At 37.0% G+C, this 12,359-nt stretch overlaps 1 protein-coding gene across 1 annotated transcript; it reads left to right on the top strand.

The window, feature by feature from the left end:
• The first annotated feature begins 338 nt into the window (after positions 1 to 338).
• On the top strand, positions 339 to 12,185 carry LOC104603875 (uncharacterized). The gene is made up of 12 exons (XM_088887512.1): positions 339 to 615; positions 3,410 to 3,521; positions 4,107 to 4,219; positions 5,377 to 5,499; positions 5,642 to 5,826; positions 6,090 to 6,165; positions 7,632 to 7,718; positions 9,822 to 9,884; positions 10,000 to 10,032; positions 10,788 to 10,866; positions 10,963 to 11,033; positions 11,782 to 12,185. The coding sequence occupies exons 1-12, from the start codon at positions 448 to 450 to the stop codon at positions 11,863 to 11,865; spliced, it is 1,194 nt and encodes a 397-aa protein (XP_088743638.1). The 5' UTR covers positions 339 to 447; the 3' UTR covers positions 11,866 to 12,185.
• Positions 12,186 to 12,359: the final 174 nt, after the last annotated feature.

Below are 12,359 nucleotides of genomic sequence, written 5' to 3'. Positions count from 1 at the left end.
CATTGGTAGAGCCACTGCAATACATACAAGGCCATAATTCTCGGTTTTAACACAAGTGAAGATGCATGATTAATTATAATTTTGATCAAAGGCTTCAAATCCAATTAAACATGAAGGACATGGAAGTAACTTGTGTTAATTAATTAATAGATGATCATATACGGTACGGAAGCAATTAGCCTAAAGCGTGGAAGCTAAGTAGTTAGACGTAAAAGAAAAAGCTTTAATTCGAGGTTAGCGAATATGACGACACAACTTCTGATGTGGACGTACAGAGGAAGAATGAATATACATTATATTAGCTCTTTAAAATTTAAATGAAGTTGCTTGGCCCCATGTTGTTTTATGTGATGTGCCTTGAATCTTCTTTCGTTCTTTTTCTTCTTTTGCCATCTGTGTTGTACTACTACACCTGGGAGTTGGAGACACATATACAGAGATAGAGAGATGGCGTATGCAATTGCAGGGTTGAGCCACTTCCTTATTACAGTGTTTCTCTATCACTTGGCAACATTCATGGTGATTCCGGCCATCACCGATGTTACAATGTCGGCGCTTTGCCCCGGAAGAGATGAATGCTCCATCGCCATTTACCTCAGTGGATTCCAACAGGCGGTATGTCTATGACTATCATTAACCTTCTCTCTCTCTCTCAATGCATTGCCAGTCAAGCTTAGGATGCTAAACTTCAGAAATCAGAGTGAAGCACTATATATGTAAATCTCCCAAGGACCCACAGTTGAGGGAGGAAGAGGATTTACTCCCCTTTTTCTATTTTAGTTGGACCAAGGCTGATGGATTTTCCTGCAAAGTGGCAACTACATGCGAGTTCACTTCTGTTGCGACATGGTTTTGGTGAAGGGTTAAATCTGTAAATCATGGTCTTTCCATGTATTGTTGTCGCTCCACACGATGCCACAATACCTCCAAGGCTTTGATTTTTTTTTTTTTTATTTGAAAGCAAAGGCTTTGATTTTGTTGTGTTGTTCTCAAGCTTATGATTCTTATTCACCCATTAAAAAAAAAAACCGATGGTGACTCAGTTCATAAGTTTCCTGGCTGATTGTAGCAGAGTTTTGGAATCAAAATCCCATTACATGGCCACCCCGGTCAGGTTTGGTCATGTAATTAAGTCCGCGGGCCTGACCTCGGGCCTAACATAGTAAGTCCGACTGTGTTTTGGGCCGGGCTCAAGATTTGTCAAAAAAACCCGGCCCGATTCAGTATTATATATTTTATGTATTTTATATATTATATAAAATATATAAATAATACAATATCTATTGAAATATATATATATATATATATATTTATAATTTAATATATACATTTTTTATATTTTTTTATAATTTCTCTCTATCTCTATTCAGCCGCTTCAGCAATAGTAACAGTATGGGCTAAATTTTGGGCTCGGGCCTAGGCCCGAACTTTGGGCTTTTTATGAGAGCCGGGCTCAGGCTCAGGCCTTAGAAAAATCTATTAATACAGAGTGAAAGCCTGGCCCGGCCCGACCCATGAACAAGTCTAGTTGGGGGGTTGTAGGTACGAGGGAACGACTACCCCTGTTATCTCGGTTGGTAACGTCTTTGCTGGTTGTATTACATACTTAGGATTTTGTTCGGCTTTTATAGGATTGTAATGGGTCGGGTCAAATTGACCAAACTGATTATAACGGTTTTGGATTCATAATTTTATTCCAATTAATAATTGGATTGGTTCCAGTTCTTTCCAATTTCAAAACAGTTTAGACCAAGAACTAATTATTTTATTTTATATATAATAATTTTTTTACTTATAATTTTTATCATAATTTATATTTGAAATGATAAATCTGATAGATAATGAATAAAAAATATTAATTAAAAATGTTTAATTTATTAACATATAAATAATTTAATATTTTTCATCATTTTTATTAAGATTATATGATCAAAATTTAAATTTTAAGTTATTATTTTAATAAACAAATATAGTTTTTAATATAACCTGATATGGACATGATAGACCTGACTATTAACGAGGACATTTATAGGTCTATGTTTTCGTCCCAATTACTAATCGGTTGGGAACTGATTCCACCTACACCCAACACAATCCTAAGTTTTTTGTCAAATTTTGAATAAACCTAACTCAAAACAATGTCAAAAGGGTATAATTTGGGTGGTCTCAACTTGGGCTTTTGTCAATATTTAAATAGACCCAACCCAAAACAAAACAGTATAAAATGTTAAAGTCGGGTCAATCCAAGTTACACTCCTACCCACACCATCACTGGTTTGGCGTGTTAAGGATTTGATGAGGGACGAGCTATCCCTCATTGTGTAGCCCCTACACTAAATACCATGGAGATGTTTCACTTAATTAGCTAAGCTTATTTTGTATAAAACTATCCCTTGAACTATTTATTACAAGCAAATAAAAACCTCTAAATATTCCATTAGGAAAATAAATAGAAAATGCCCCCTGTGCCCATCATGTTATGTATTAGATATTTTTAAATGTCCAAATTACTTTTTTTAAGGATGCTTTTGCCAATTCATATGTCAATGTCACAGCGTCCCTAAACCCAGTCCAACAGAGTTATCTGCTTGTTCAAGGAAAAATTCGTCCAAAAAGGTAAAATTGGATTCAAAAGTGGCTAATGTATTACATGATGCACGCAAGGGCATTTTTCTGATGACCATTTTCCTAATAATAGAATGTTAACAAATATATTTATTTATTTAACTTGAATGAAGTTAGGTAGTTAAGCGAAACACTCTAATGGGAGGGTATATGGAGTTTAACCAAAGGTAAATTTTTTTGGAAACTTTCTGTATAAAAAAAAAAAAGTAATTTTTGGGAAATAGGATCAGTAGTCCCGAAGTCAGATTTGGTTGAACCAAGAGTGCAAGACTGAACCCCTACTACCTATGCGGTCTACATATTGAATGGACGAGGTTAACGAGCTGAACGTTGTTTGGTTCAAAGATGATTATTTTCATTTGTTTAGTCTAAATATTTTCAGATTGAAAACTTTTGAGTTATTATTTTCATCTCTTTTACATCAAGAACCTTTTTTTCCACTTACTAAATTAATATTTGAAAATACATTTTTTAAAATATTTGAAGATATATTGTATCAAGGTTCAAAATATCGATACATTTAATACATCGGTAAAAGAGTATTGGACAGAATCAGTTGTTTTTAGTTTTTTTTATTTTTTTTTTCAAATCCGATTCAGAGGAACCAGTTTAAAGTCCGTTCACCCCCTGGACCAATCAAAACCCTGATACACTCACCGTAAGGAAAACTCCCTATAGATATCAATTTTTTGAACGTTGCATTGTATATGGAATTATGGATCAATATCAACCTAACTAATCGGTCACGCAAGATCACCAACGGATGTGTATTGTTCTGTTGCAGATCACAGGGCTGGGCTCGGTCATCATAGCGCCTTTGGTTGGAAACCTCTCCAACATCTACGGCAGGAAAGTTTTGCTTATCCTCCCAATGACTCTCGCCATCTTTCCACTAGGTATTCTTTCTTGCCTCACTAAGTCTGTTTGGTTAGTCAAAATCTTTTGGAATTGGAATGGTTTAACCTTGTAGTCCCCTTGGTTAATTCTGAATTCTGAATTCTGAATTGGGATGGTTTATTCTTAAAGTTTGTGGTTTAGACAAGAATCTGAATTAGAATAAATAAAAATGAGATTTTATTCTTAAGGAGAAGGAACCACCATTTTCTCAAATGGGAGAATATCACTCCAACAGCAATGAAAATAAAATTTCAATTCTATCCGATCAAATAGTTAGAATTGGAACGATTCATTCTAATTCCCGATTCCAGACCCAATTCCTGCAAACCAAACAGACCTAAATAATAAATGTTTGATTCTTGATTCTTGATTCTTGAACGCATTTGAGTTTTGACACCCATCACGAACCAACTCAAAATGTTACTGTACATAATTCCAATGATTGCCTTGGCCTCACATCAAAACTGATAGATCATTTCAGAATTTTAGTCCGTTTGGCCCAAGCCCAAAAAATAACAATAATGAAGTAGAGATTAGAGAACGGGAATGGTTTTACGTTATAATAGTAACGCATTTTTTTACAGTTATATTGGCTTGCAGCAGAACAACGAGCTTATTCTACGCATACTACGTGCTCAAGACTCTCACATCTATGCTTTGTGATGGCAGCGTTCAGTGCCTTTCATTGGCTTATGTGGTAATTCTTCAACCCATATTTTCTCTTTTGTCTGACGAAATTACAGGACACCTCGCACCTGTAATCCATTAACCCATCCACCTACGTTCCATTTGTCAGTTCATGACTAAGGATATTCGTATTCCCCTGGGCCCAGAACATCCCAGAGAACCACGACGACCCATTTGTTTGGCTTGGCCCATTTCTAGCAAGGCCTTAGAGGCTTGCTACATTTCAGACCAGACACCAAATTGAGGTAGAGCCGTAGAGGGATGATCCAGTGGGACTGCGGGAATGGTCATGCTGATTGCTGAGTAAATATACCGTGTCAATCAGTCAAGATCAGGAATTAAATTGATTTCTAACTAAGCTCAGCTGAGATACGGAGCAATTTCTTGATAGGCCGGGCTATACTGCGCATGGACAGGACAATAGTTGTCAGTTATCAATGAGATAACAAAATTTTGGGTAAATTACAAATAGGTGCAATTTTTTATTGCAATACTTGAGGCTCAATTTAGAAGGAGTATAAATATAAATACATACAGTGCAAATATATATAAAATAATATAAAATATAAGGTTTTATATTTTATAAATTTGTATTTATAATCATTTTAAATTGAGTCTGAATACCCTAAAAAAGAGATTGACTCCGTCAGTACAAAGATATTCTAATGCAAGACCGTAAAAGACTAAAAGGCTGCCCAAACGGACTTTTGCCCCTGACTGAAGCTGAATCCGGAGATTGGTTTCCATTAGGGCAAGCCCGTGAATATCTCTTTATTAAATAAGATACATAAGTAGGAAGATATTTTCAATGGAAGGCTGTAAAGGTTGGAGCTTATTGAAGCCGAACCCCCTGAAAAAGAGATTGGCTTCCATCTCCAACCACCCTTTGCAACCTTACAAGTCAATCTGTTAGTATTCCCTTAATTAAATATTACATAATGTCAAAAATATCATTTATATAATTTTAAAACCATTTTACGTGATAAGACGTTTAGTTACTGAGAATGATGTCAAAAATACATCAAGGTACTATGTAAATTACTAACGGATTATGACACTGCTCATCATCTGGGCTCATTTTATTTCAAGTTCCATGGCAATTTAGTAAGTTAACTTCACTCAAAATTCCCTCCACAATCCACATTACTTCTCTCTCTGCTTTTGCAGGCGGACAGCGTTCCAGATAGCCAACGAGTATCGGCGTTCGGAATTCTTGCTGGCATTGTGTCTGCTGCATTTGTCTGCGGAACTCTAACTGCTCGTTTCCTCTCTACTTCATCCACATTCCAGGTTTTAACACTCTCTTTTCTTTTACTTTTTTTAGTTTTTTTATTCCCCTCTTCGATATTTTCTCCATTATTATCTTTCAATTGATTCAATTCTCACCAATGTCTTCCATGTTCATGTATAATAATCACTGTTTTTGTTCTAGGTTTCTGCTTCTGTAGCTGTGCTTGCAGCTGTATACATGATGGCTTTCCTCAAGGAGTCGATCTGTGAAGATTTGAATGATCCCAAGCAACAAGTGTCGGAGAAGAGCCCTTTCATTATTTGTTCCAATGGAGACCCCATTAGGAAGGCGCAATTCTTGTTATTGCTAACTGATCAACCACCTTAGAGCTGATGATTGATGAAGTAACTAAGAAGGAAGTATTGTGTAAAGGACAGTTGGTCCTAAGAGGTAGAGAAGTGGAATGTTCAAATTTATTGGGTCCAATTGGGATCTGATTACCTCAACACACCCATAGAACCTTTGGCAATTGAGTCGCAGAATGCCTGAGTTGTTTTCATAGACATTTTTTTTCGAGTTTTCTCAAAATAAGTCATAAATTTCTTCCATCTGAGTTCTTTTCATAAGGTTACAAAAGTTTACCATGCAGCTTGACATTCTCACAAGCAGCAATTGTTGCATTCTTCACCAATCTTGCAGAAGGTGCCCTTCACTCTCCACTATTGGTACTTTCTCCCTCCATGAATCAGAAACTGAAACCAGATTATAAAATGCATGATCAAATTTCTTCTGTTTCGTTATTTTTTATATTGAATGGTCTCACTGGTTCCTAAAGAATTGTAAAAAAAACTGCATAATGTAATTACTTTTTCTCAGTGGAGTCCAAATATAAGGAGAGTTCGTGGTAATCATGTTTAACCAAAATTACTGACACGGAGTTGAATAGTAACCCTTTTTGTGTATATTATTCTTATGTTTTAATTGAGAGATGCTTGTAAGTAAGATAGCATATATATAGGGGGAAATATTAGGAATAACTGAGGGAATACTCTTCCGCGATCTACTAAACATGAGATTGTCTTGGTGTTGCAAGTGCTCCTCTCGTAAGACACTTGACACGTCATCTAGTTAATCCAAGAAGTCAATATATGGTCTGGTAATCTCATTAGAAAACAGTACATCTGACATAAACATCATCACTATCATTATCCAAGCTAGCCTTATCCCAACTATATGGAGTCGGCTATCTGACATAGACAATAAACAATATTTATTTATTTGATGTGTTCTGTTGATAACAGCAATGGATGAAGAGCTCTTAGTTAGCATGATGTATGCCAACAGGAACGGTTCTTCAAGCAGAACTTCTGGATAGCTTCAACTTTGGAGCCAGACCTTATGCCATACCTTCTCCTTTTTTTTTGCTATTACTTATTACATATATATCCTTCAGGAAGGTCCCAAGACTAATCACCAAAAGGCCCATTCCAACCTGTGACTCTATTGGTGGATATTTTCATATGAAGTAAACAGATGTGCTATTTCAATGAATTAGTCAGTATTTTTCTGCTGACAGAAAGTAACATTTTTATGACCTCCAATGTTCAACCTTCTACTAAGTTTAAGGAAAGCTTTGTGACTAGCAACAAGTTTGGAGCTTGAAAAAAGGTAGAAAGCAGTGAAACTTACAGATTGTGCATAAACTAATGAATAGAATAGCTAGTACAATAACGTATCATGTCTAATGTTGGTGAATTATTAGGGTCTAAAGTAGAAAGCAGTGAAACTACTGAAAGTGTGACACTCACATGGGTACTGTCCAACAACTACCAAATTAGTGCAGGGAAATGTGAAGAATAATTTTCCTTTGGGAAGTGAAATCTTTCTGTTGAGAAGTAATGGTCACTTTTTTTGATGGCTCATCATGTTCTTTGATGTCAAAAGGCTTTTACAGTCAAAGCTTTCAATATCAAATGAAAACTATATTACACCCGATCAATTCTAGCAATGTTTTGATGTGGATATATGTACTTAAGTCATAAAACTAATCAAGAATTGAAATTTTCAATTTAGTGCACTACATTGTTAGCTAGTACTACAGGTTCAATTTATAAATAATATCCTTGTTTTCAAATAGACATTCTGAACGTTGTATGATTGATAAATCCGACTTTCTAATTGCATTATGCAGTACTATTTGAAGGCCCGTTTTCACTTCAGCAAAGATCAATTTGCTGATCTAATGGTAATATCTGGGATTGCAGGAGCCATCTCAAAGGTAATTTCACATAATTCGTGAATTCATGTATTTTATACTGCATTTTCATTTGTGTATTCACATATTCCTTTTTCCCAATTACTTTGGATGACAATTGACACAAAGCAGTTGGTTGTCATGCCCACGTTGGTGAAGGGATGGGATATCCATCGCATGGACGCCCAAGTCTTGCGGAATGGATTGGGCGAATTTCAAAAATTTCTCCCATCTTTGCAGGGAATCGAATTCCCTATTTTAGAAAAAGAAAATATTTTTCAATGATCAATCTTGAACCATGAAACAAACCAGATCTGAACCAAAAGGAGTAGGAGGGAGGAAATACCTGATACGGAGAAACAGTATCTCCCAATGGAGGTGTTCACGCCCAAGGAAGGATCCAAAATCTGCTCCCACTGAAAATGGCACAGTGCAGGATGGAGCAGAATCAACAATGTTCTTCCAAAAGAACTTGACCCTTCGCAAGAATCAACTGGATGGCTTGTGAGTACAGTTCTAATCAATCTTTTCCCAAAAGATTAATATCAAGATCAGATATTGAATTCTCCCAAGAACTGGAGATCAAACTGAAGGTAATGGCGGCGGCAAGAGAGTATTCGCAGGGTGCAGAATTCTCTCTTCTTGTGATTTCAACTCTGAAGAGAATTGAACATCAACCACTAACTGTTGCCGCCCCTTTCTCCTTTCATAATCTTAAAGGGATCAGCTCCTAATCCCATTAGGAGTTGCTAATCCAAATATGATTTGGATTAGAAGTCCCTTTAAGTGATAAGGGATAACCCTTATCTTATCTGCAGATCAGATCAGCCATCTCCTAATCTAATTAGGAGGCTTCTAGATCTAAATCTCATTTAGATCTTGGACTCTCTAAGTGGATAGGGTCTAGGCCCAATCCTATCAGCTGATCCATCTCAGAATTCGCCCCTTTTTAATTGACTGATCAAATCAACCCAGTTCGAAATGGGTTTAAGGCCCATTTAAGGTTATGTACTCACTTAGCCTTCCAAACTATTGCCCAGTTGGGCTTCCTTGTATAGCGTGGGACCCAAACATTGATCTACACATCAGCCACATGGGTTCAGCCCAGCTTTTGTTACAAGGCCTGGCCGAATACACTGTTATGGACAGTACACCCCCTGAAACCCATCTTATGGGCTCTATGGGCCCAACACTTACCCTAAGTGGTCCCTGGGCCAAGCCACCTTGTAACACCCAGGGACTGTGGGCAAATGCAAGATTAGCCCATCAGGTATTATCCTCAATGGTCTTACACTTAACCTCTCAGCCCATAATGATAAAACACTGCCCGACAAGGGAGGACTTCTCCCTCGACTGCAAGGAACAGTGTTGCACTCTCTACTTACATGGATCCCGAGAATTAAAACCGTTTTGCAAATCATTTTGAAACCATAACATATATATATATATATATATATATATATATATATATATATATATATATATATATATATATATCTTTATATAAATATATTTTGCAAAACAAAATCTCAACAATTGAAATCGGCTGCCAGCAGTCTTGGTTTCCATCAGAGAGAGTGCATCCCTGATCATTACCTTTGTCCGACAAAGAGACTGATCCTGTCACTATGATCACCCACTCAGGTGAATTCTCGGACTGTCCCAACATACCCAGGTTTTGACCCCCGCTAAGGATCTCACTGATTGGTATATCAAAGACAGCCCAATCCGACACCTAGTGTTAATCGAGTCTAGGGGTTAGGTGTAATTTTCCAGTTTTGCCCATCTATCTCCAAGGTCCAGGGCAATACTGGAAATCTGGTCCGGTTCAAAGGTTCTATTAATCCTACACTGCATGTGCTTCGGGTCTCACCCTGGTAGCTAAGACAAGCCATCCCAACAGTTGGCAGCACACCAGTGTCAGCCTTGGCAGGATAAATCTCCCCAGACTTACCTAATGACTGTGAACATTCTAAACTAACACAAGTCTCATTAAGTGTCCAGTTTAAGGGTATTATACAGAAACACACCACAGGAACATGAATCAAATGTGTACTTTATTCATTTCAATAAATTCATAATGTACATATTTCTGATTGAAGCTAAGGACATACAACTGTCTAACAGTTGGCACTTACTCTTGGGGAGGAGAAGTTGCTCACCATAGGGTTATTGGCAAACTGTACACATGTAAGTAACTAGGTAGCTTTTCCAATTCTGATACTTTCTTCATGTTTATCACCTAAGCTGATATTGTATATTTTCAAACTTTGGATTTACTGATCCATGGAATGGAATGATGCAGATGTTTCTTTACAGTATATCATGGGCCTCTTCGGTACTTTTTCTCCTCCTGCACATAACCATTTTCTACTGTTTGATGGCTTATTTTATCTATATTCCCACAATATAGGATTTTGTTATTGGTTTGGGTTGACTTTTATTATCCAATACTCAGTGGTATTACCACCTTAAAAATATATAAAATGGCATGTTTTGACAATCATGTTATAAAAATCTTTATCGCCCCATTCATTTACCCGTAAATGAGTTTGGGAAAGTTGGCCCCATTGACCAACTTTACAATGTTCTTTTTGCATTTACTAATTAATGGGCCCCACGGTAAAATAAGCTCCACTTCCCTGGGTAAAACTTACGCATTTCCCAAGTGGGTAAGTAACTTTCCTAGGGGAGGAGAATTTTATAAAGCATAATGGGACAACTTTCCCCATTTTCATATTAGCTTTTAATGGGTAAAAATGCTATTGCATTACTTACCTGGGAATCCTAGAAATCAAAAAAACATGGGTAAGTGAACTTACCTAGGTAAGTTACAAAGATGCAAATGAATGAGGCCATATGTTAGAGACCTAATTAAATTTGATAAGAAATAAATCTTAAGACATTACAACTAAATACAAAAACATGATATAAGCATATCATATGGTATGCCCACCTATCCATGTTTCAGATGTTAGGAAATGGGGAGTTGTATCCCTGTTTCCCTATGTATGTCTATGTTGGTATGCATTATCCGGTATAATAGCCAGCCTTTGCTTCTTGGCTTATACAGCTGAACACATACTATTTCAGGGGAAGGCTCAAGGATGTATCTCAGGCATATGTTCCTTTGCCAACATTATCTCTCCATTAGCTTTCACTCCTTTAACAGGTAACAGGAAAATTCATTAAAATCTTTTGCAGTCTAAAATCAATCTTATTATGAACTAATTATAACTCATTGTCTTCTTGGCTCTTGTTCTTGCAGCTTTGTTCCTATCTGAAAATGCACCATTTCATTTCCCTGGTTTCAGTATCATGTGCATTGGATTTGCATCAGTAAGTTCTTTATCAATGTGACCGGCTGTAATAGTTTGCAGGCTACCATTATTAAATAATTTGAACTTTTTTCTATCTAGACCAGGTCCACATCTGCTTGTGGTCGCAGTATTTCCTTGCAATCCCCCAATTAGATACAGACATGGCAGCAATGGAAATAGAAAAAAGAAAATCGAAAGGGCTGGCGTGTCCATGTTTAATTGGGTCATCACAAGCATGTGCTCTCATCTTAATCATCAAAAAATAAAAAATAAAAGCAAGTGCTCTCAGGTGTCTGGATCTTCTAGTTACATTTTACTCCTAGCTAGTAACATCACCAACCTCACTCTACAATCTTTGAGCCCTAATGAAATCCTTGTAATAAAGGAATGTTCCTTAAATACTTAGGGTCGGTTTGGTTTACAGTTGGAATTGGAATTGAAATCCTTTGGAACCGGAATCAGAATGGTCTACTCCCATAGTCTGTTTGGTTCAGACAGGAATCAGAATGGGAATTGGATTTCATTCCCAAGGGAGGGGGAGGGAATGGATATTCCCTCAAATGGGGGAATGCCATTCCACTAGGAATGGGAATGAAAGTCCGATTCCACCCAACCAAACAGTTGGAATCGGAATGGCCCATTCCAATTCCGATTCCAGACTCCTATTCCTGCAAACCAAATGGGACCTTAATATTGATAACCTAATATGGTTAATTCATTCTTGATTTTATATGTAAATTTTTTAAGTAGGCCATTTTCCCATGCAGATGATAGCCTTCGTACAGAGTATCATGATAAGGGCTGTTCCTCCTACTTCATGCCACAAAATCAACAGCAGCAGCCTCTGTTAGGAACTAATCTTGTAGGATGTAAATGCCTACTAAGCACAGTAGCATCTTTCTTTGGCATTCCAGGTTCTTCGGGCACCCTTGCATGCTCAAATGTCGGTAAAGAAAGTTGAGATCGAGTGCTAATCATATTGATTCAAGCAATCAATTTACCTTCATATATCTATTGACAGTTGCAGCAAACAGCTTTGAAAGAGATGCCTGCCTTTCATAAAGTTTTGACTGCAGTTTGTAGCTAGAGGCTGTTCAGTTCACAAGGCAGGGTGCAAGTTGATAAAATTGCATTCTGGACAGAAAAATGAAACAAGAACCAATGATTTTTTTACTCCATAGTCCCCTCTCTCTCTCTCTCTCTCAATCTAGATTATGAAGGTCTTTGCTTATATAATTAGCGTCTAATCTAAATATTACTTTCTTCATGTTCATAATCTGGAATTCTGGATCATGGATGTCTGTGTAAGGAGGACTAGGGATGTAGCAACCAGCAGGTCCTCTTA

This window comes from Nelumbo nucifera, chromosome 5 (assembly GCF_055504915.1).
Source record: "Nelumbo nucifera cultivar China Antique chromosome 5, China Antique-T2T, whole genome shotgun sequence".
Lineage (NCBI taxonomy): Eukaryota > Viridiplantae > Streptophyta > Magnoliopsida > Proteales > Nelumbonaceae > Nelumbo > Nelumbo nucifera.
Note: the sequence above shows the minus strand (reverse complement) of the source record. Positions and strands in the feature narration are given on the sequence as shown.